At 55.5% G+C, this 19318-nt stretch overlaps 1 protein-coding gene across 3 annotated transcripts in view; it reads left to right on the forward strand.

Moving 5' to 3' along the window:
* Nucleotides 1-19318, forward strand: part of Tnxb (tenascin XB) — a 72194-nt gene that overhangs the window by 7806 nt on the left and 45070 nt on the right. For 2 of the 3 annotated variants that reach the window (XM_042683838.1, XM_042683837.1), the window contains exons 1-3: nt 16716-16796; nt 17135-17467; nt 18656-19015. In XM_042683838.1, coding sequence (XP_042539772.1) covers nt 17143-17467; nt 18656-19015 — 685 coding nt within the window. In that variant the 5' untranslated portion in view covers nt 16716-16796; nt 17135-17142. Of the gene's footprint in view, nt 1-1044; nt 2884-3738; nt 3855-9425; nt 9583-9760; nt 10025-12611; nt 12981-13998; nt 14293-16505; nt 16797-17134; nt 17468-18655; nt 19016-19318 lie in introns of those variants that run through there. The other variant, XM_042683839.1, reaches the window with a different exon arrangement.

Consider the following 19318-nt stretch of genomic DNA (forward strand, 5'->3'; position numbering starts at 1 on the left):
GGTTGTTCTGTCTTTGTTGCTATTTTTGTTTCTGTTTTTGTCTTGTTTGTTTATCTGTCTTTGGGAGGATAAGGGGAGGCCCAGAAATGGAGGGACAAAGGGTGAACAAATGCAGCCAGGGTACTCGCTAGACACTATGTTGAAAATGAACTTGTGGGTGGGGACAGGAGGGAAAAACTGAGAGAGAACAAGGGAAGGGATGACACTGTGCAAAAAGGAAGGTACTCTTCTAGGCCAGGTGGCTCACGCCTGTAATCCTAGCTATTCAGGAGGCTGAGATGTGAGGATCATGGTTCAAAGCCAGCCTGGGCAGGAAAGTCTGTGAGACTCTGATCTCCAACTAACCACTAGAAAACCAGAAGTGGCCCTGTGGCTCAAAGTGATAGAGCACTAGCCTTGAGTAAAAGAAGCTCAGGGACAGCACCCAGGCCCTGAGTTCAACCCCCACAATCGAGAAAGAAAGGAAGGAGTGTGTGGGGGCGGGGGCGGGGGAGAGGAAGGAAGGAAGGAAGGAAAGAAATGTACTTTTGCCTGGCTTATGTAACTGTAACCCCTCTGTACACCACCTTTTTTTTGGTGGGGGGGTCTGGTCGTGTGGCCTGAACTCTGGGCCTGGGCGCTGTCCCTCAGCTCTTCAGCTCAAGGCTAGCGCTCTACCATTTGAGCCACAGCGCCACTTCCGGCTTTTTTCTTTTTGCTTATGTGATGCTGAGGAATCGAACCCAGGGCCTCAGAGGCATGCAAGGCAAGCGCTCTACCACTGAGCCATCTTCCCAGCCCTAGATTTTTATTTTTTTATTTTTATTTTTTTTTAAAAGAAGAAAGCAAGAAGATGTATCCTTGGCTGGCTATTCAGGATGGCGGATGTAGCCCAGGACACAGGTTTGCAAAGAGGTCTGGTCAGGCCACACAGGCAGAGTTGAGAGTGCTGGTAGCAGCCCATGGGCTGCCTAAGCGACACAAACCGGGCTCTACCCATAGGAACACAATACAGCTTCAATCTCCCTGCCAAGCCTGAGTCCGGCCTCTCTTTCCCTACACCAGGACAAACCGACGTGCGGAGCCTCTGCAGCCTCCACGGAGTGTTTGACCTGAGCCGCTGTGCGTGTTCCTGCGAACCAGGCTGGAGCGGGCCCACCTGTTCCGAACCCGCGGAGACCCGGGTGCCCACCTCTCCGCCGGCCGCAGCCTCTGCGTCCTGTCCCGACGACTGCAACGACCAGGGCCGCTGCGTCCGGGGCCGCTGCGTGTGCTTCCCGGGCTATGCGGGCCCCAGCTGCGGCTGGCCCTCCTGCCCCGGCGACTGCCACGGCCGCGGGCGCTGCCTGCAGGGCGTGTGCGTGTGCCGGGCGGGCTTCGCAGGCCCCGACTGCAGCCAGCGCTCCTGCCCCGCCGGCTGCCACCAGAGAGGACGCTGCGAGGACGGGCGCTGCGTGTGCGACCCGGGCTACGCGGGGGAGGACTGCGGGGTGCGGAGCTGCCCTCGCGATTGCAGCCAGCGGGGCCGGTGCGAACACGGGCGCTGCGTGTGCGACCCGGGCTACGCCGGGGAGGACTGCGCGGTGCGGAGCTGCCCCCGGGGCTGCAGCCAGCGGGGCCGGTGCGAGGGCGGACGCTGCGTCTGCGATCCGGGCTACAGCGGCGAGGACTGCGGGGTGCGGAGCTGCCCCCGGGACTGCGGCGAGGGCGGGCGTTGCGTGGACGGCCGCTGCGTGTGCTGGCCGGGCTACGCGGGCGAGGACTGCGGCACGCGCACGTGCCCGCGCGACTGCCGGGGCCGCGGGCGCTGCGAGGACGGCGAATGCATCTGCGACGCGGGCTACAGCGGGGACGACTGCGGCGTGCGCAGCTGCCCCGGCGACTGCCACCAGCGGGGCCGCTGCGAGGACGGCCGCTGCGTGTGCTGGCCGGGCTACACGGGCCCGGACTGCAGCACCCGCGCCTGCCCGCGCGACTGCCGAGGCCGGGGCCGCTGCGAGGACGGCGTGTGCGCATGCGCCGCGGGCTACAGCGGCGAGGACTGCGGCGTGCGCAGCTGCCCGGGCGACTGTCGAGGCCGGGGTCGCTGCGAGAGCGGCCGCTGCGTGTGCTGGCCGGGCTACACGGGCCGGGACTGCGGCACGCGCGCCTGCCCCGGCGACTGTCGTGGGCGCGGGCGCTGCGTGGACGGCCGCTGCGTGTGCAACCCGGGCTTCACGGGCGAGGACTGCGGGAGCCGTCGATGCCCCGGGGACTGTCGGGGCCGCGGGCGCTGCGAGGACGGCGCGTGCGTGTGCGAGGCGGGCTACGCCGGGGAGGACTGCGGCTCGCGCACCTGCCCCGGCGACTGCCGCGGCCGCGGCCAGTGCCTGGACGGGCGCTGCGTGTGCGACGAGGGCTTCGCGGGCGAGGACTGCGGCGTGAGACGGTGCCCGCGCGACTGCCACCAGCACGGCGTGTGCCAGGACGGCGTGTGCAGCTGCTGGGAGGGCTACGCGGGCGAGGACTGCGGCCTCCGCGCCTGCCCCGCCAACTGCCACGGGCGCGGCCGCTGCGAGGACGGCCGCTGCCTGTGCCACCCCGGCTACACGGGGCCCGCCTGTGCCGTCCGCGCGTGCCCGGCCGACTGCCGCGGCCGCGGGCGCTGTGTGCAGGGCGTGTGCGTGTGCCACGCGGGCTATGGCGGCGAGGACTGCGGGCAGGAGGAGCCCCCGGCCAGCGCCTGCCCCGGCGGCTGCGGGCCCCGCGAGCTCTGCCGCGCTGGCCAGTGTGTGTGCGTCGAGGGTTTCCGAGGCCCGGACTGCGCCATCCAGACCTGCCCCGGGGACTGCCGTGGCCGCGGAGAGTGTCGCCAGGGCAGCTGCGTGTGCCAGGAAGGCTATGCCGGGGAGGACTGTGGGGAAGGTGAGCCGGCAGCCAGGACGGGAGCCCTTGGAACCCTTGAACTTGAGGCCTAGAGACCCAGGGGCCTAGAGGAGGAAGGATGGGTGGAGATAGGGTGAGGGTCTGTCAGAGGAGCCGTGATGGACCAAGGGCAGTAAAATGGAGGAGAAGGTTGCCATATACTAAGTGCCTCTCATACTACTCAGGAGGCTGAGATCTGAGGATCATGGTTCAAAGCCAGCCAGCCTGGGCAGAAACATCTGTGAGGCTTATTATCTCCAATTAACCAGTAAAAAGTTGGTGTGGCTTAAGTAGTGGAGCCCCAGAATTGATCAAGAGAGAGAGGGAGAGAGAGAGAGAGAGAACTGAGGCCCTGGATTCAAGCTCTTGTACTGGCACAGACACAAAAAATAGCATGCTGGCTTTCAGATCTCTTGGGAGCAGATTGGCACCCCCTTTTTTTTTTGGGTCAGGTCGTGGGGCCTGAACTCTGGGCCTGGGCGCTGTCCCTCAGCTCTTCAGCTCAGGGCTAGCGCTCTACCACGCGTGAGCCACAGTGCCACTTCCGGCTTTTTTCTTTTTGCTTATGTGGTGCTGAGGAATCGAACCCAGGGCCTCTGGCATGCAAGGCAAGCGCTCTACCACTGAGCCACCTTCCCAGCCCTGACACCCCTTTTGTTAAACATTTCACGAAGATGCTGTGTCCCTACAGTTGGAGGCCCTGTTCAGACCTCTACCAGCTTGTTCTACCTGTTAGAAAGCAGCACAGGAGCTGGGGCGGGCCTCTAGGTGTGGAACTGAGGCGATTGTAATAGTCAGGGGTGAGGGCAGCTGCCTTGGGCTAACCACTTTTCACTACTCTGTTCTCCTGGGCAGAGATGCCAGCCATTGAGAGCATGAGGCTGCACCTCCTGGAGGAGACAACTGTTCGGACAGAGTGGACCCGAGCTCCTGGCCCGGTGGATGCCTACGAAATTCAGTTCATCCCCACGGTGAGAGGAATGCCAAGCTGCAGGGGCTGAAGGAGCAGCACTGTGGGTGGCAGTGGGGGTTCACTTCATGCAGAAGTTCCTTTAATCACTGGTTGAGTCCAGATGGCTAGCTTGTGTGTGTGTGTGTGTGTGTGTGTGTGTGTGTGTGTGTGTGTGTGTGTGTAATACTGGAGCTTGAACTCAGGGACTGGGCACTTCCCTTAACTTTTTTCACTCAAGACTAATGCTCTACCATTTGAGCCACAGCTCCACTTTTAGCGTTTTGCTGATTCGTTGGTGATAAAACTCTCAGATTTTTCTTCCCTGGCTGGCTTTGAACCTTGGCCCTCCGATCTCAGCCTCCTGAGTAGCTAGGATTACAGGCATGATCCACTGGTGCTCAGCGAGGTGGCAGATTCTGAAAGCTGCTGTGAAGGCCTTGTTTTGCTCCACCCCTGGGCATGGAAGCCTCTATAGCATCTCTAACAAACATTGGTTCAGTGCAGCAGGAACACCTCAGAGAAGGGGAGCTCAATACTTCTAAGACTGCCCCGTTCACTGCTGGCCACCAGTGTCAGTCAATTCTTTTTGTTGTCACTGAATCCAAATCTGCCCCCATTCTCTCATCCATCCCTTGGCTCTAGCTGAAGTGCCCTAGCAGGAATACTGTTTTCTCTCCTTGTGTCCCGTATTATAAACCTTCTGGTATTTTGAGACACTAGTCATTCTTCAACATTCTTCATATTCCCAGAGGAAAACCTTAGGTTTGTTACCCATTCCCATTTATGCTTTATTCCCTGAATTGTTTCACTTCCTGTGCCTCTTGCTTTTTGCATGCCCCCCCTCCAAAATTGGGAGCAGAGAGGACCCCACTGGCTAACTCTAGATTCATTGGCACTTTTCTCAGAGTTGGCATGTATTAACCTGTAGTTACAAACTGACAGCAGTGTGTGTGTGTGTGTGTGTGTGTGTATGTGTGTGTGTATGTGTGTTGCCCCTCCTAGGCTTGAACTCAGGGCCTGGGCACAGTCCTTGGGCCTCTTTTGCTCAAGGCTACTACTCTACCACTTGAGCCACAGCACCATTTCTGGCTTTTTTGTTTATGCTGGGCAAGCACTCTATCACTAAGCCACATTCCCAGTCCCTGATAGCAGTTTTGATCCTATTTATTTCATTAAATAATTTTTCATTATACAAGTCATATGAGCCCAGAGCAGAAAGTTTATAAAATATAAATAAACAAGGATAAAGTAAAGCTAGACACTGGTGGCTCATACCTGTAATTCTAGTCACTCAGGAGGCTGACAGCTGAAGATTGTGGTTTAAAGTCAGCCTGGGCTTATGAAAGTCTTATCTCCAATGAATCAGCAAAATCTAGAGGTAGCAGTATGGCTCAAGTGGTAGAGTACCAGCTTTGATCAGAAAAAGCCAATTAAGAGTGTAAGATTCTGAGTTCACACCCCAGAACTGGCACAAAAGAATGAAGGAAAAGGGAAAGATAGAAGGAGGAAAAGATGGGAGGAAAGAAAGGACAGAAAGGAAAGAATGAAGGCAGCACTGGGAGTCTATATTTAGGCCTTTGCCTTTGGAGCTAATGGATGTTAGCGTGTTGGTTTGGGCTAGGCTGTCTAGGCTGTTGCAATAATTTTAATTCTGTGAGCTTGTTCTCTCACATCACAGAACATTCTTGCTCTCTGCCTCCTCCCCCTCCCCGCCCCCAACTTGCTCTTAAAACATTTGGGAGCACAGTAAGGACAAAGCTTGTGGCTTCTCATCAGAGATCTTCCTTCATGTGGATTGAACCCCTAGGGAACAGCTGTTTCCCAGGTCCGCACCACCTGACCTTTCTCCATCCAGCTCATGTTTTCCTGTATCATCTCACAAACACCAAGGGAGGTGGGCCATACCATACCAGGCTCAGCCATCAGCTCAGCCCCGACTCTGGACAAATAAATAACTCCCTGGGGTTAAAGCCTCAGAAGGCACTAGGACAGAAGGGACAATCAGGGGTGTTAGCTGTCATCTCTGTGCCCCACTTTGACTCGGTTATCTCAGTATACTTCAGCCTTTTCAGGTCAGACCCCCACCAAATCCTTTCCATCCTCGCCCTCTGGCTAACGCAGATGGAAAGCTCTACTTTGTAGCACAAGTAAGATAGCTTGGGTCTACAAAATTTTCTTATACAAATAATTTAATCACGAGACAAGAATTTGGCAACTAGAGAGAAGAAAAACAACTCTTGGCTGCGCCACACTAAAACAAGCACTGTGAACATCTTAAAGTGTTTCTCCCACTCTCTTCAGTGTGTATAGTTTTTGCATAGCTCTAAACTGGAGAGGGTGGGACTTTTAAGAAGAATTTTCCTAAGCAACTGCAGGGAAAGAAGAATTAAAATAAACACTTTGAGATAAGAATGCAGCTTTCAGGGCAGCGTTGTCTCCTGCTCTTAAGAAATATGGATCCATTTTGGGTGTTGTCAAGGGATGGCAGCTTTTCCAACCAAACTCTGCATGGGATGGTGCCAAGCTGTGCTGTGTCAGGCTTGGCATCTGCTCTCAACTTATCACCTCTGCTCTAGGGATGGGACTCTGCCATATTTCTGGTCTCAGAAGTCTGGCTGTGAAAGAAGCTTCTGCTAATTGATTCCCAGGCACCCCTCTTGGACAGCTTCTCTACTCCATGTAGCTGGCCCCTAGACTTGAGCCTTTTGACTCAGCCTGGGCATCCATTGCTGTTGGCATGGAGTATACTCAGTGGCTCACATCCTGTGCCCCTGGCATCTTCCTTGAAGCCAGTCTCTACCTCCTCCCCTTCTATACAGAAGAGGAAAGATCCTCCTCTCCTTGCATATGTGGCATGGTTAGTCTGCCTCTGTGGGGCTCAGAGTGCATTTAGCATGTTTCTGCATCTCAACATCAGTATCACCTGGAAGTCTGAAATGAAACTTGTCAGGCCCCACTTCCAGATCTCCTTAATCAGTTCTGCAATGGATCCTAGTTGTACCAAGCCCTCCAGTCGATTATGATGGTCTTGTGCCTCCAGACTCCTCCCTCTATGAGATATAAGAGAGTTTGTGGGGACCTGAGGGAGATGAGCCTCTGAACAAAAAGGAGGTTCAGGTATTCCTTGTCTAGGTATATCTGCAGCATGGAAACAAACTGTGCCAAGTTTTGTGGTGTGTGTGTGTGTGTGTTAGTCCTAAAGTATTTTTATGCCACCTTTTGATGCCAGTCCTGGGGCTTGAACTCTGGGCTTGAGCACGATCCCTTAATGTCTGGGCTCAAGAGTATTGCTCTACCACTAGAGCATTTCTGTCTTTTTGGTAGTTCATTGGAGATAAGACTCTCACAGAATTTTCTGCCCAGAATGGATTTGAATTTCAATCCTTAGATCTCAGTCTCCTGAGTAGCTGAGATTACAGGTATGAGCCATCCACACGTGCCAAGTGTTCTCTGGGACACTTGTAATCTCAGAAGAGCTTTTGCTTATGTCTAGTCTGAAAAGGAGGTAAGAGTGAGGAAAACTTCTGGCAGCAGCCCAGGTAGAGTCTTCCAAGGTAGATAAAAAGACTAAAGTTAAAAACTCACCAAGAGCAATCAGTGAGGGAGCCAAGCTTTACCAATGAGCAGAACTAGATGCCAACTGCTAGAGAGCCTTCCTCAGGCCAACAAGATGGTGCTGGGAGACAAGAGTTAAGCTGGCAGTCAGTGGGCTTTCAGAGAACCGTTTGCAAATGGATCTAAAGGAGAGAAGAACCTGGGGTGAGAGAACCAGGCATCACCCCAAGGTGTGTGTGTGTGTGTGTGTGTGTGTGTGTGTGTGTGTGTGTGTGTGTGGATGTGTGTTGGGAGAATAAAAGGAGGAAGAGATGGTTAAGAAGCAGAAGCATTTGGGGAAGGATGAGGCTTTCCCAGGTACTGAGTGAGGGTCGCTCCAAGGCTTCTTAGCGAGGTTCCTAAAGCAGAGTTAAGTAGGAGAGGGATAGAGTGCTGTGTGCACGGGAAAATTCTTAAATCAGGAAAACAATGACACAGCTATAATTCATCCTCCGCCCAGCAATCTCGACGTGGCCTTCTCATCTGTTTTTCTACTTTGGTATTTACTATGTCGCTTTCTCCACTGTTCTCTTGGTTTAGGAGAGTACCTTCTGAAATTTCCAATCCCACTTGGCTGAATGGAGGTGTCCCCATCACGGCCAACATAGCTAAGCAGAACACAGCGTCCTTAGCAGCTCTCCTAACCGAACAACCCAGTAAAATGCAGGGCTATTTGAATGCTCACAGATGACTATCCTTCCCATTTCCCCAATAGCTGGCATTCTAGGAGACTCTCAGCCTGGGTTCCAGCACATTGCCTGTGGGGCCACCATATATAATAATGCTCCTTATGTAGAGGAGGGCTGTTTTCTCATAGACATCAACAAGGCATAGAGATTTGGCGAGGTTCTACATTTAGCTACTGAATTATGAGCTACCTGAGGACAGAAACTGTATCTTTTATGTGTCCAGCACAATGCCAAGTACAAAATCAATCAGGATCTCTGAGCAGGTAGGCCTTGCCTTATAGGGTCTATGGAGTTTGTTCAAGAGACAAGAAAAGTGCCTTAAAGGGAAATGTTATGATCTAAATTGTACAGCTATTGACGGGCATCTGTTGGAAGGGAGAAAGGGAAGCTTATAAGGCCACCCTTGATGTACTTTATTTGTTCTGAAAGGAGCCACTTAGGAGGCTTCCTCATACGTAGGCGTGGAAAGCCAGAGGGAGAGTCCTGGGTTTTCTCAGGTGGAATTTTGGCAGATGAGTGGAGAAAACTTCTAAGAAGGAAACTGGGGTTACACTGTCTAAACATAAGTCTCTGTTACATTCTTGGTGTGGGTGACCTTAGCATCAGAGTCTCAGTTTCCTTCTCTAAAAAAATGGAACTAATAGACCCTATCTTATAGTGTTGTGAGAATTAAGTGAGTGAGGCATGTAAATTGCCTAGAACAACACTGTTCCTTCCCATGCCCCTGAGTTCCACAGAGTCTCATGTTGATACTGTTTGGAATTGTTAACAGGAGATTGACCTCCAGGGACAAAGGTTCTGATCAGCCAGGTGCCAGTGGCTCACACCTGTAATCCTAGCTACTCAGGAGGCTGAGATCTGAGGATTGCGGTTCAAAGCCAGCCTGGGCAGGAAAGTAGTCCATGAAACTCTTACCTCCAATTAACCACCAGAAAACTGGAAGTGGCACTGTGGCTCAAGTGGTAGAGCACTGGCCTTGCTGAAGAGCTGAGGGATAGTGCCTAGGCCAAGTTCAAGCCCCATGACCAAAAAAATAGAAAAAAAAAGAAAAGAAAAGAGGCTGAGATCTGGGGATCATGGTTCGAAACTATCCTGGGCAGGCAAGTCTGTGAGATTCTTTTCTTCAATTAACCAGCAAAGAGCTGTGGCTCAGGTGGTAGAGTACCAGCCTTGAGCCAAAAAGCTCAGGAACAGTGCCCAGGCCCAGAGTTCAAGCCCTAGTACTAGAACAAAAAAAAAATAAGGGGGGGGGGGGAGAGAGATCCTGGATCCTGCCAGCCCCTGACCTCCCTGGTACTCTCTCACAGACAGAGGGGGTGAGCCCCCCATTCACAGCACGAGTGCCCAGCTCTGCATCAGCCTATGACCAGAGAGGACTGGCCCCTGGTCAGGATTACCAGGTCACTGTTCGTGCCCTTCGAGGGACCAGCTGGGGGCCTCCTACTTCTAAGACCATCACCACCAGTGAGAGCTGGGACTGTGGGGGTGTGGCCTTGGGTGGAGACCTGGTTTTGATAGGGGCAGCTGGGAGTTGACTGAAAGAAGGCAAAAGGGAGAGCTTTCCTGGGGCTGGGCTCCTGGTAAAGCGGATGGCTCAGGAACCTGGTTCTCACCTGAGCCTTCCTCTCTCTAACCTGCCTAGTGATCGATGGTCCCCAGGATCTCCGAGTGGTGGCTGTGACACCAACCACACTGGAGCTCAGCTGGCTGCGACCCCAGGCTGAAGTGGACCGATTTGTGGTGTCCTATGTCAGTGCGGGCAACCAGAGGGTGCGGCTGGAAGTTCCCCCTGAGGCAGATGGGACTCTGCTGACTGACCTGATGCCAGGAGTGGAATATGTGGTGACCGTCACCGCAGAGAGGGGCCGGGCAGTCAGCTACCCAGCATCCGTCAGGGCCAACACAGGTATGGCTATCCAAGGGTTAGGGAAGGAACCTGGTTTCCAAGGGTTTCCTGATTTGCTCTGCTTGGGAGCCCAGGTCTAAGGTTCACAGGCTCCTCTGAACAAGTCTGGAGGGGTGTGACCATCCCAAAGTACCTGCTGGGGGCCTCTGAAGAAACAGGAGCCTTCAGGCACTTGGAAGGCTGCAGGTCAGACTGTGGAGGAAACTGCACCAGGGTGGGAAGCAGTAAATAAGGAGATACCTCTCTGATCCACGGGGTAAAAGACAGTTCCTATCCTGACTTAGGGACAGAACTTTGGATGGTGGATCTCCTGAGAACTGCAGTCAGGTAGATGAACAATCAATGGATCTAACATTCTGTTAATTTTAGGATTGGGGTTGCCAGGAATTGAGTCTCACAGCTGCTATTTTTCTACTAACTCTCAAGGTTTCTTAGCAGACACCCGGATCTTTCTTTTCCCGGTGACAGGGGACGCCCACATCCTCTTTCCCCAACAGCTCTTCTCTCCATCAGATACAGCCTCCCCCACCCCCCGCCCGCCCCAACCCCGGTGCTGGCTTCTCTTCTTCCTAGGGCACCAACAGTGGTGGGCTTGGAGGGGAGGGGGCGGGGAGGGGGTCCAGGACACTGACGTGTGGCTCTGGTTCTCTTTCCAGGTGGGGCTGGGGCACAGGGAGAAGCCTCTGGATTTTGGAGGGGGACACATGGGGGTTAGGAGGCGGCTTGCAGGGCGTTGGGGGGAGCTGCCACTGACCCGCTCTCTCCTCCCTCCTCTCGCCTCTCCCCTCGGCAGCGCCAGGCCACTACAGTTACCCGGAGGTGCGCCCCCCGGCCCTGCCCCCCAAGCCCCGGCCCCGGCCCGCGCGGCCCCCTCGGCCTGTGGGGTACGCAGAGGAGGGGGAGGAGGAGGAGCCGCGTCCCGGGTGGAGCCCGCCCCAGTCCCCCGGACGGCCCCGGGGCAACCTGACGGCGGAGCTGAGCCGCTTCCGCGGCTCGGTGCAGGACCTGGAGCGCCACCTGCGGGCCCGCGGCTACCCGCTGCGGGCCAACCAGACCTACGCGGCCGTGGCGCGCCACCTGCACGACTTCCTGCGGCGCCACCGCACGGCCGCGCCCCCGGACGGCGCCCCGGCGCCCCCGCCGCGCCGCCCCGGCCCCGGCCCCGGCCCAGCGGCGGGCACCCAGAAGCGGGACTCGGCCGGCGCCCTGCCCCGCCACCCCAAGCCCGAGGTGCTGGGCAGCTCCGCCGACGGCGCGCTGCTCCTGTCCCTCGACGGGCTCCGCGGCCACTTCGAGCGCGTGGTGCTGCGCTGGCGGCCCCAGCCGCCCGCCGAGGGCCCGGCCCGGGAGCTGACCGTGCCCGGCACCGCGCGCACCGTCCGCCTTCCCGACCTCAGCCCGGGCACCACCTACCACGTGGAGGTCCACGGGGTGCGGGCAGGGCAGGCCTCCAAGTCCTACGCCTTCATCACCACCACAGGTAGCGTGGGCCGGGGCGGCAGGACCACCCACTCCTGTCCCTCGACGGCTGCAACCACGACTTCCTCCCCAGCTTCTCTGCTCAGCCTGCCACCCCTCCGCCCTTCCACCTTTACGCCCTACCTGTCTCAGGCACTCCCCCCAAAGCACAGTGTCTCCTGAGGCCACCCTCACCCCAGGGCCTGGCATCATCCTGTGGATACTCACAGAAAACTTGGTCTTGGGGTCTACTGGGCTATCGCCTGGGTTCCCAGGCTCCCCCAGGCCATGTTCAGGCCTTGGTTGGGCTGGCCTTTGGTGCACTCTAGACTGGGCTGGTGTTGAAACCATCCATTACTACTCTGACTCACTATGGTGAGGGTGGCTAAAGATGTGGTCTGTGGTTACTTACCACAGATTTGGTCTTGACTTTGGACACATTAAAACTGTTTGGGGAGGCCTTAAAACCATTAGACAACATGTGGATGGGGGGGTGCAGGGGGCAGGGTTGTTAAAGTGCTGCTGCTTGAGCTGCTTTTTTCTGACCTGGCTTATTTCCCACTGGTCTCTCCCACAGGAACAGTGCCGGGGCCTGGGGAAGGGGTGCTCTGTGGCTGTGGGGCAGGGGTGGACCTCCTCTTCTTCCATAGGGCTCAGATGCTACCTGACCTGGATATACACCTCCCTTATTCCTTCTCTTTCCTCTTTCCTCCTGCCCACTCTCCGTTTGTACCTTCCCTCCTAACACCACTGCCCCCCCCCCACTTTCTTCCAGGCTTCTCACTGCAGCACTAATGGAAGGCGAACTGCCACCCAGTGGGAGATTTGGGTGGGGAGGGATGTGGAAATCTTTGGGTTCTAGAGATCATGGAAGCCTTCAAGCAGGGGAGGGGTGCAAGATGTTGTCTTATTGTCTGTCCTAAGCAGAGGCCTGTCTGCACAGAAGTTGTTTAACCAGGGTTGTTATTCAGAGGATTGGGCAGACCTTTGGGAGGAAGTAACTGGATTAAAAGAGCAGGAGAAAGGAGCAGTCAGAGGCTGGAGGTCAGACCTGGGGGGACTGGAGATTGCTTTCTGGCTCTCATACTCCGCTTTCCTTTTTTTCTTGCCCGGTCCTGCTCCTTCCCAGGATCCTCACCCTCCCTGGTGGGGGCCACAACGGATGAGCCTCCTCCCTCAGGCCCTTCCACGACGCAGGGGGCTGAGGCCCCAATTGTGTTGCAGAGCCTTCAGGAGCTGGGAGAGTTGAGGGTGCTAGGCAAAGATGAGACAGGGCAACTCCGTGTGGCCTGGACTGCCCAGCCCGACATCTTTGCCCACTTCCAACTGAACCTGCAGGTGCCCGAGGGGCCAGGGGCACATGAAGAACTGCTGCCAGGAGATGTCCGCCAGGCTTTGGTGCCCCCACCCCCTCCTGGGGCCCCTTACACGCTGTTACTTCATGGGATTCTCCCAGGGGGCAAGCCCTCTGTTCCAATCACCTACCAAGGCATCATGGGTACATCCGGGACTCTTAACTAATGTCCTGAGATTTGGGTGGGGGAAGGGCTGGGGCTCTCAGGACTTCAGAGGTGAGATGGAGTTTAAGGAGTCGGTGAAGGGCAGGCTGAGTGATAGGGGGAAAAAGGAGAGGGCAAAAGATTTGTGAGTTCAGAGGGAAGGAAGATGTAGTCTTAGAACAGTGAGGACCGTGGTAGTCAGGAGGAGGAAGTCAGAAAAATTCCAGGAGTACAACTACATGCCCTGGCCTTCCCCCTCTTTTGTTTTGTTTTGTTTGTTTTGTTTTTTGTTTTCTGTTTTTGGGTGTGTGTGTGTGTGTGTGTTTTTCTCCCCTGAGTCTACCCCACACTTCCAGGCTGCTCCTCTGCCCTTCCCTGCCCTATAGATCTCCTGAAGTGGGCTTGGGAAGGGCTTTGGCTCTGAGAAGACTGGCTCTCAGTCCCTCATGCCTCCCTCCTCCCTGGGAGTCTAGCTTACAAGAGAAGATAGCCTGTGACCCCATCAGGCTCCTTCTGGTGGTGGTTGTGGGGTGCTCCACTGCCATCAAGACTTCAGAGATGGGTGACATTTGCAGGGCCAATGGAAAGACAGGGGTGGGGCGCCTTGCTCTCACACCCCCTTGGTCCTGCATAAAGGGACGGATGTCTGGGGCTTACCCCAATTCCAGGACAAGCCCACTGCCGATGAAGGGTGGGAAGGGAAAGAGCAGCTCAGGCACACAGAGGAGTCCTCAGACTGCTCTGAAGCCACAGTGAGGAAACTAGAAACTCTCAGGCAGTACCATGGGGAGCCTGAAACTCTGCCAAAAGTCCTAATGTGCAGAGGAACTAAGACTTGAGGGAACAGACACTGACTGGGGAATGCTCCCTTGCCAGGAGGGCTGGTCACCGAGGGCTGACGGATAGGGCTCTGGAGATGTTCAGAATGGAGTCAGGCAAAGGAGAGGGAAGGAGATGGGCAAAGGAATAGTTGAGCCCACCATGCTTTGCTTTTGCCCCCCTCCCTCCAAATCTCAGACAGAGCTGAGGAGAAGCCTAGGAAGTCCCCCGGCCCACCTCGCCTAGGTGAGCTGACGGCGTCGGACATGACCTCTGACTCCCTGCGCCTGCACTGGACGGTCCCCGAGGGAGAGTTTGACTCCTTTCTGATCCAGTACAAGGATAAGCATGGACCCCAGGTGATACCTGTGGAGGGGCCCCAGCGCTCGGCCCCCATCACATCCCTGGAACCAGGCCGCAAGTACAAGTTTGTGCTGTATGGGCTTGTCGGCAAGAAGAGGCATGGCCCCTTGGTGACTGAAGCCAAGATCTGTGAGTGAGAGCAGGCACACCTCTCCCCACCCTCTGTGTATCCTAGAAAGAGGCCGGCCCAGTGCTTTGGGGTTGTGAAGGGAAAGCAAAGAAGGGCAGACGGGGTGAGGAGGCAGTGCAGGTAGAAGGGGTGCCTTGGGAGAGGTTGCCACTGTGCCTCCTGGCTGGAGAACAGGGTATATGGGGAGCTAAGGGGTTGTGGGGTCTTTTTTGAGGGAAGGGCTAGGTCTGTGGTCTGAGGGGCTTGGGCCTCAGTTGAAAGCCTTCAGCGGCCTCTGGGAGCTTATAAAGTAGGAGAGTGGCATGGTTAGATATTTGACACTGGTAAGACATCATAGTGGTGTGGCTAAGGTGGGGACTGAAGTTGTGTGTGGGGTGAAGGAGAATGAGGAGACCCAGGTATGCCCCTGGTTCTTGAATTAGTCCTGTCCCAAAGGCAGTAGCAGTAGTGGACAGAAGTGTGGTATGAGACACTTAGATATGACTAATCTGAGCATGGTCATTGATTCAGATGAGTGTAAGATGCTTGAAGAGAGTAAGATCACACCCAGTATTTGCAGTAGCCCTGTGAAGCATGCCAGTTTCATGAGGAGAATCAAGTCACTGACAGGAAGGAGTTACCCATCAGAAGGTGGCAGAAGCCAAGCACTCTGGCTCACACCTGTAATCCTAGCTATGGGGGAGAAAGAACTTGGGAGGATCATGGTCAAGGCCAGCCCAGGATAGTGTGTGTGTGTGTGTGTGTGTGTGTGTGTGTGTGTGTGTGTGAAGTCCATAAGACCCTCTCTCAATAAGAGCTGGGCATGGTGGTGTGTGCCCATTATCCTATGGGAAGCACAACTAAGAAGATTGTGGTCCAGGCTGGCCCAGGCAAAAAGCTCGACTTTATTATTTTTTTAAAGCCAAAAGGGCTAGAGACATGGTTCAAGTGGGAGAGTGCCTGTGTAGGAAGCAGAAGACTCTGAGTTCAAAGTCTTAATACTACCTAAAGGAAAGAAGAGCTGAGAATGTGGCTTAATGGTAGAGTGCTTGCCTAGCTGGAAGTGGGGCTGTGGCTCAGGTGGTAGAGTGCTAGCCTTGAGGAAAAGAAGGTCAGGGACAGTGCCCAGGCCCTGAGTTCAAGCCTCTGGATTGGCAATTTTTTTTTTTTTTTTTTTAAAAGGAGGGCTGGGAAGTTGGCTCAGTGGTAGAGTGCTTGCCTTGAATGTATGAAGCCCTGGGTTCGATTCCTCAGCACCACATAAGCAGAAAAAGCTAGAAGTGGCGCTGAGGCTCAAGTGGTAGAGTGCTAGCCTTGAGCTGAAGAGCTGAGGGACAGAGTTCAGGCCCAGAATTCAGGCCCCACTATTGACCAAAAAAAAAAGGAATATAAAGGAAAAAAGGGGGTCACAGTGCCACCTTAGTGAGTGTGGAATGCAGAGTAAAAGCTTGAAGAGGGGCATGGAGGCCATCAGTGCCAGTGGCCGGATGAGGGTATGAAGGGAGAGGAGACAGAGCTCTAGACAGCTGGCAATAGCCAACAGGAGTAGAAGAGGAAGGAGCCCACAGGGTAGCCTGAGGTGACTCTCTGGAGAGGGAGCAACCAGGTGCAGGCTGGTGTCTCGGGTGTCAGGCAGGAGGACACAGCTAGTCATGTCAGAGTCTGAAAGTGGGACTCAAAGGCCAGCAAGTGTCCACAGGACTTAGCAATGGTCAAGTCACATTCTGGAATCTTGGCTGGGCACAGAGCAAGGAGGGGAGGTAAAGGGAGATGTGCACAGAATGTGGGTGCAGCTGGGGCCAGGAGCATGGCCGGGGGAGGGATGGACACAGAGTTAGGAGCAGCAGGAGGGGTGTCCTGAGAAGGAGAACCCGGAACACACGGTAGGAGGACTCTTGGAGGAGAAACGACATAGAAGTTAGAGTTGGAATCAGTAGAGGTTGCACTAGGGAGAATTCCCTGGCTGGAGAGATGTGGAGAGATGTCTGACTGGGATCCCTGCTTTCGGAGCCCCCTCCTCCTTGGTTGTAGATAGCATAATGCCACATACAGTGCTTCTGTGTCATTTGAAGGCAGCCCTGGGCTGAAGCCAAGCTCCTGGGCTGAGCTTGGGTTTCAGTCACTTTGTCCCCGTTTAGCCATGAGCAGCCTGTGCAACCTCACACAGCATCCCTATGTGAGACGGGTTCCTCCTTCTCCTGTGACCTTCCTTCTTTCCACTTCCTCTCCACAGTGCCTCACAGTGAGCCCAGCCCAGGAACCCCACCCCGCCTGGGAAATCTGTGGGTGACAGATCCCACCCCAGACTCTCTGCGCCTCTCCTGGACTGTCCCTGAAGGCCAGTTCGACTCCTTCATGGTTCAGTACAGGGACAAGGATGAACAACCCCAGGTGATACCTGTGGAAGGGCCTGAGCGCTCAGTTGTTGTCTCCCCCTTGGACCCTGACCACAAGTACAGATTCACCTTGTTTGGGATTGCCAACAAGAAGCGATATGGCCCCCTCACAGCTGATGGCACTACTGGTAAGTAGCTGCCACCTAAGCCCCCATGTCACCCACGACCCGCCCTCTATACTCAGGCCTCAGCCAGGAACTAGTGGGGCCTCCCAGCAGGATGGCTGACTGCAGCATCCTGGCCCTGCTCCTGGGCTGAGGGGCAGCCAGTCTTTCCCCCACTGCTGGGCCTCTTTCATCGCACTCAGCCATTCCTTAAGGCCCACAAGGTGTGTCATACTCTGACTTGTCAGGAGTTCAGGGCTCACACTAATAGAGTAGTGGACACCCCTCCCCACCCAGGTCCTGATCCTAAACCCCCATCCAGGTTGCCAGTTCAGCACCTGGCTGAACCTTTTTGTTTACAGCCCCAGAGATGGTAAAGGAGCCCCCTCGCTCTGAGATCCTTGAGCAGCCCCCTCGCTCTGAGATCCTTGAGCAGCCCCTCCTGGGAGAACTGATGGTGACTGATGTGACCCCCGACTCCCTGCACCTGTCCTGGACTGTGGCCCAGGGCCCCTTTGACTCCTTCACAGTCCAGTACAAGGATGCACAGGGGCAGCCCCAGGCTGTGCCTGTCAGGGGGGATGAGAATGAAGTCACTGTCCCTGGCCTGGAATCCAACCGGAAGTATAAGATGAACCTCTACGGGCTTCGTGGCAGGCAGCGTGTGGGGCCTGTGTCTGTGGTGGCCAAGACGGGTGAGTCAGAGCCCACAGGCCTCCCTCCCTTGCTGGCCCCAATCCTCTATGCAAGATCTGGGCTGGGCTCCATCTTTTCTTTCTCAGCTCTACTTCTGCCAAAGCCTCTGTCCTCTTTCTCCCTCACTGCTCTCCTGTGCGCTACACCTCAGCCTCCAGCTCTTAATATCCTTGGTCCTCCTGCCTGTCCATTTCCAAAAGCAGGTTCCATTTCCCCCCGTTCCAAGCACTCGGACTCATCCTTTGGCCTCAGCTGTCCTCCACACCGAGTCCTCCCTTTCAGCCAGAGTTCTCACCCACAGTTCAGACTGGCTTTCTTCCTGGCCTGGTTCAGACCCTGGGCACACCTGGGCTTCGGGCACCAACTCTCTGCACCCTCACTGTGTTGCTGTCCTCTCTCCCTGATCTCCAACTCTTCTGTGACCTCTTCTTGCTCCTCACCTCCCTATCTTCCCATCCTTGTCTGAGTTCTCATTACTGCATACTCCTGCCTAATCTCCTGTCCCTGACGTAGGTCCCAGGCCAAAGAGGGGGATCACAGAAGGGCTGGCTTTCTTTGTGCCACAGGTCTCCCCACTCCTGGGAGTCCTGCAGAGACCTAACTTCAGGGGACACTTAGGGGGCCCATGAAGGTGTGATTCCAGAGTCAGCCTCAGAGTGGGCCCTCCCCAGACCCCGTTCACCTGAACCTTTCTCCACTTTTGGCTGGAGCTCTGCCTTCGTAACTCATCCCCTAAGGTTCCCAGGGGAGGAAGGAGCAGGCTGACCCTGAGAGGCCTCAGCAGGAGTTGCATACCATAGTTTTCTCCCAGGGGAAGGCTGAGGCCACCGGAGCCCCCTAGAAGGGGCTTAAGGTGAGAAGAGGCCTCTCCCCTCCTGGCTTTGCTGAGATCAGTGCTGTCGGAGACACGACGTAGAAGAATTCTCAAAGATGTTCTATCTTCCCATCTTGCCCTCATCAGCTATGAGGAGAAATCTCACAATACAACACGCACCCCTGCCAGGAGATAGGACAGGCGGGGATGGCTCAGCCCTCTCCATCTTCTAGTGACTACATAGTTGATATCGGGGGCCATGTAAACCCCTGAGGCTTCCAGTTCAGGAGGCTCTCCAGGATGTTGTACCCACTGACAACACTGGAAAAACAAATCACTCTTAATATCTGCATGACCCATTCTCTTACCTCAGCCCCAACAGATGTTCCAGATGAGATCTCCAGTCCTACAGAAGTAGACGAGAGTCCAAGCCCTACAGAACCCAGCACAGAGGCCCCAGAGCCCCCCAGAGAGCCACGCCTGGGGGAGCTGACCGTGACAGATGCCACCCCCGACTCCCTGAGCCTCTCCTGGACGGTCCCCGAGGGACAGTTTGACCACTTCCTGGTGCAGTACAGGAACGGGGACGGGCAGCCCAAGGTGGTGAGGGTGCCAGGGCATGAGGACCAGGTCACCATCTCAGGCCTGGAGCCAGACCACAAGTACAAGATGAACCTGTATGGCTTCCACAGCGGCCAGCGCGTGGGCCCCGTGTCTGCCATTGGGGTGACGGGTGAGTGGAAAGTGGGAGTCACAGGGTGGGTCTTCTTGGGATGAGAAATCTCTTGCTTTTTGTCAACAACTGACTAGGCCATGGTGGCCAGGGATCCAGCACCCACAGGCATGTGGCTAGGAGTGGGGCCTGCAAGCTATCTTCTGTGCCCCCTGGAGGCAGGAAAGGGTCATGAAGGCCTTTGTTGTGCTAGTGGCTGTTGAGGTTCCTTCCAGCTGACTTGGGAGATTGAGCATGTCTGCCAGATGTCAGCTGAGCAAGACCACTAAGTCCCAAGGGTGGGCTTCTTGGAATGGACTTCAG

This window comes from Dipodomys spectabilis, unplaced genomic scaffold, assembly GCF_019054845.1.
Source record: "Dipodomys spectabilis isolate Male_0828 unplaced genomic scaffold, ASM1905484v1 ptg000085l, whole genome shotgun sequence".
Taxonomy (NCBI): Eukaryota; Metazoa; Chordata; class Mammalia; order Rodentia; family Heteromyidae; genus Dipodomys; species Dipodomys spectabilis.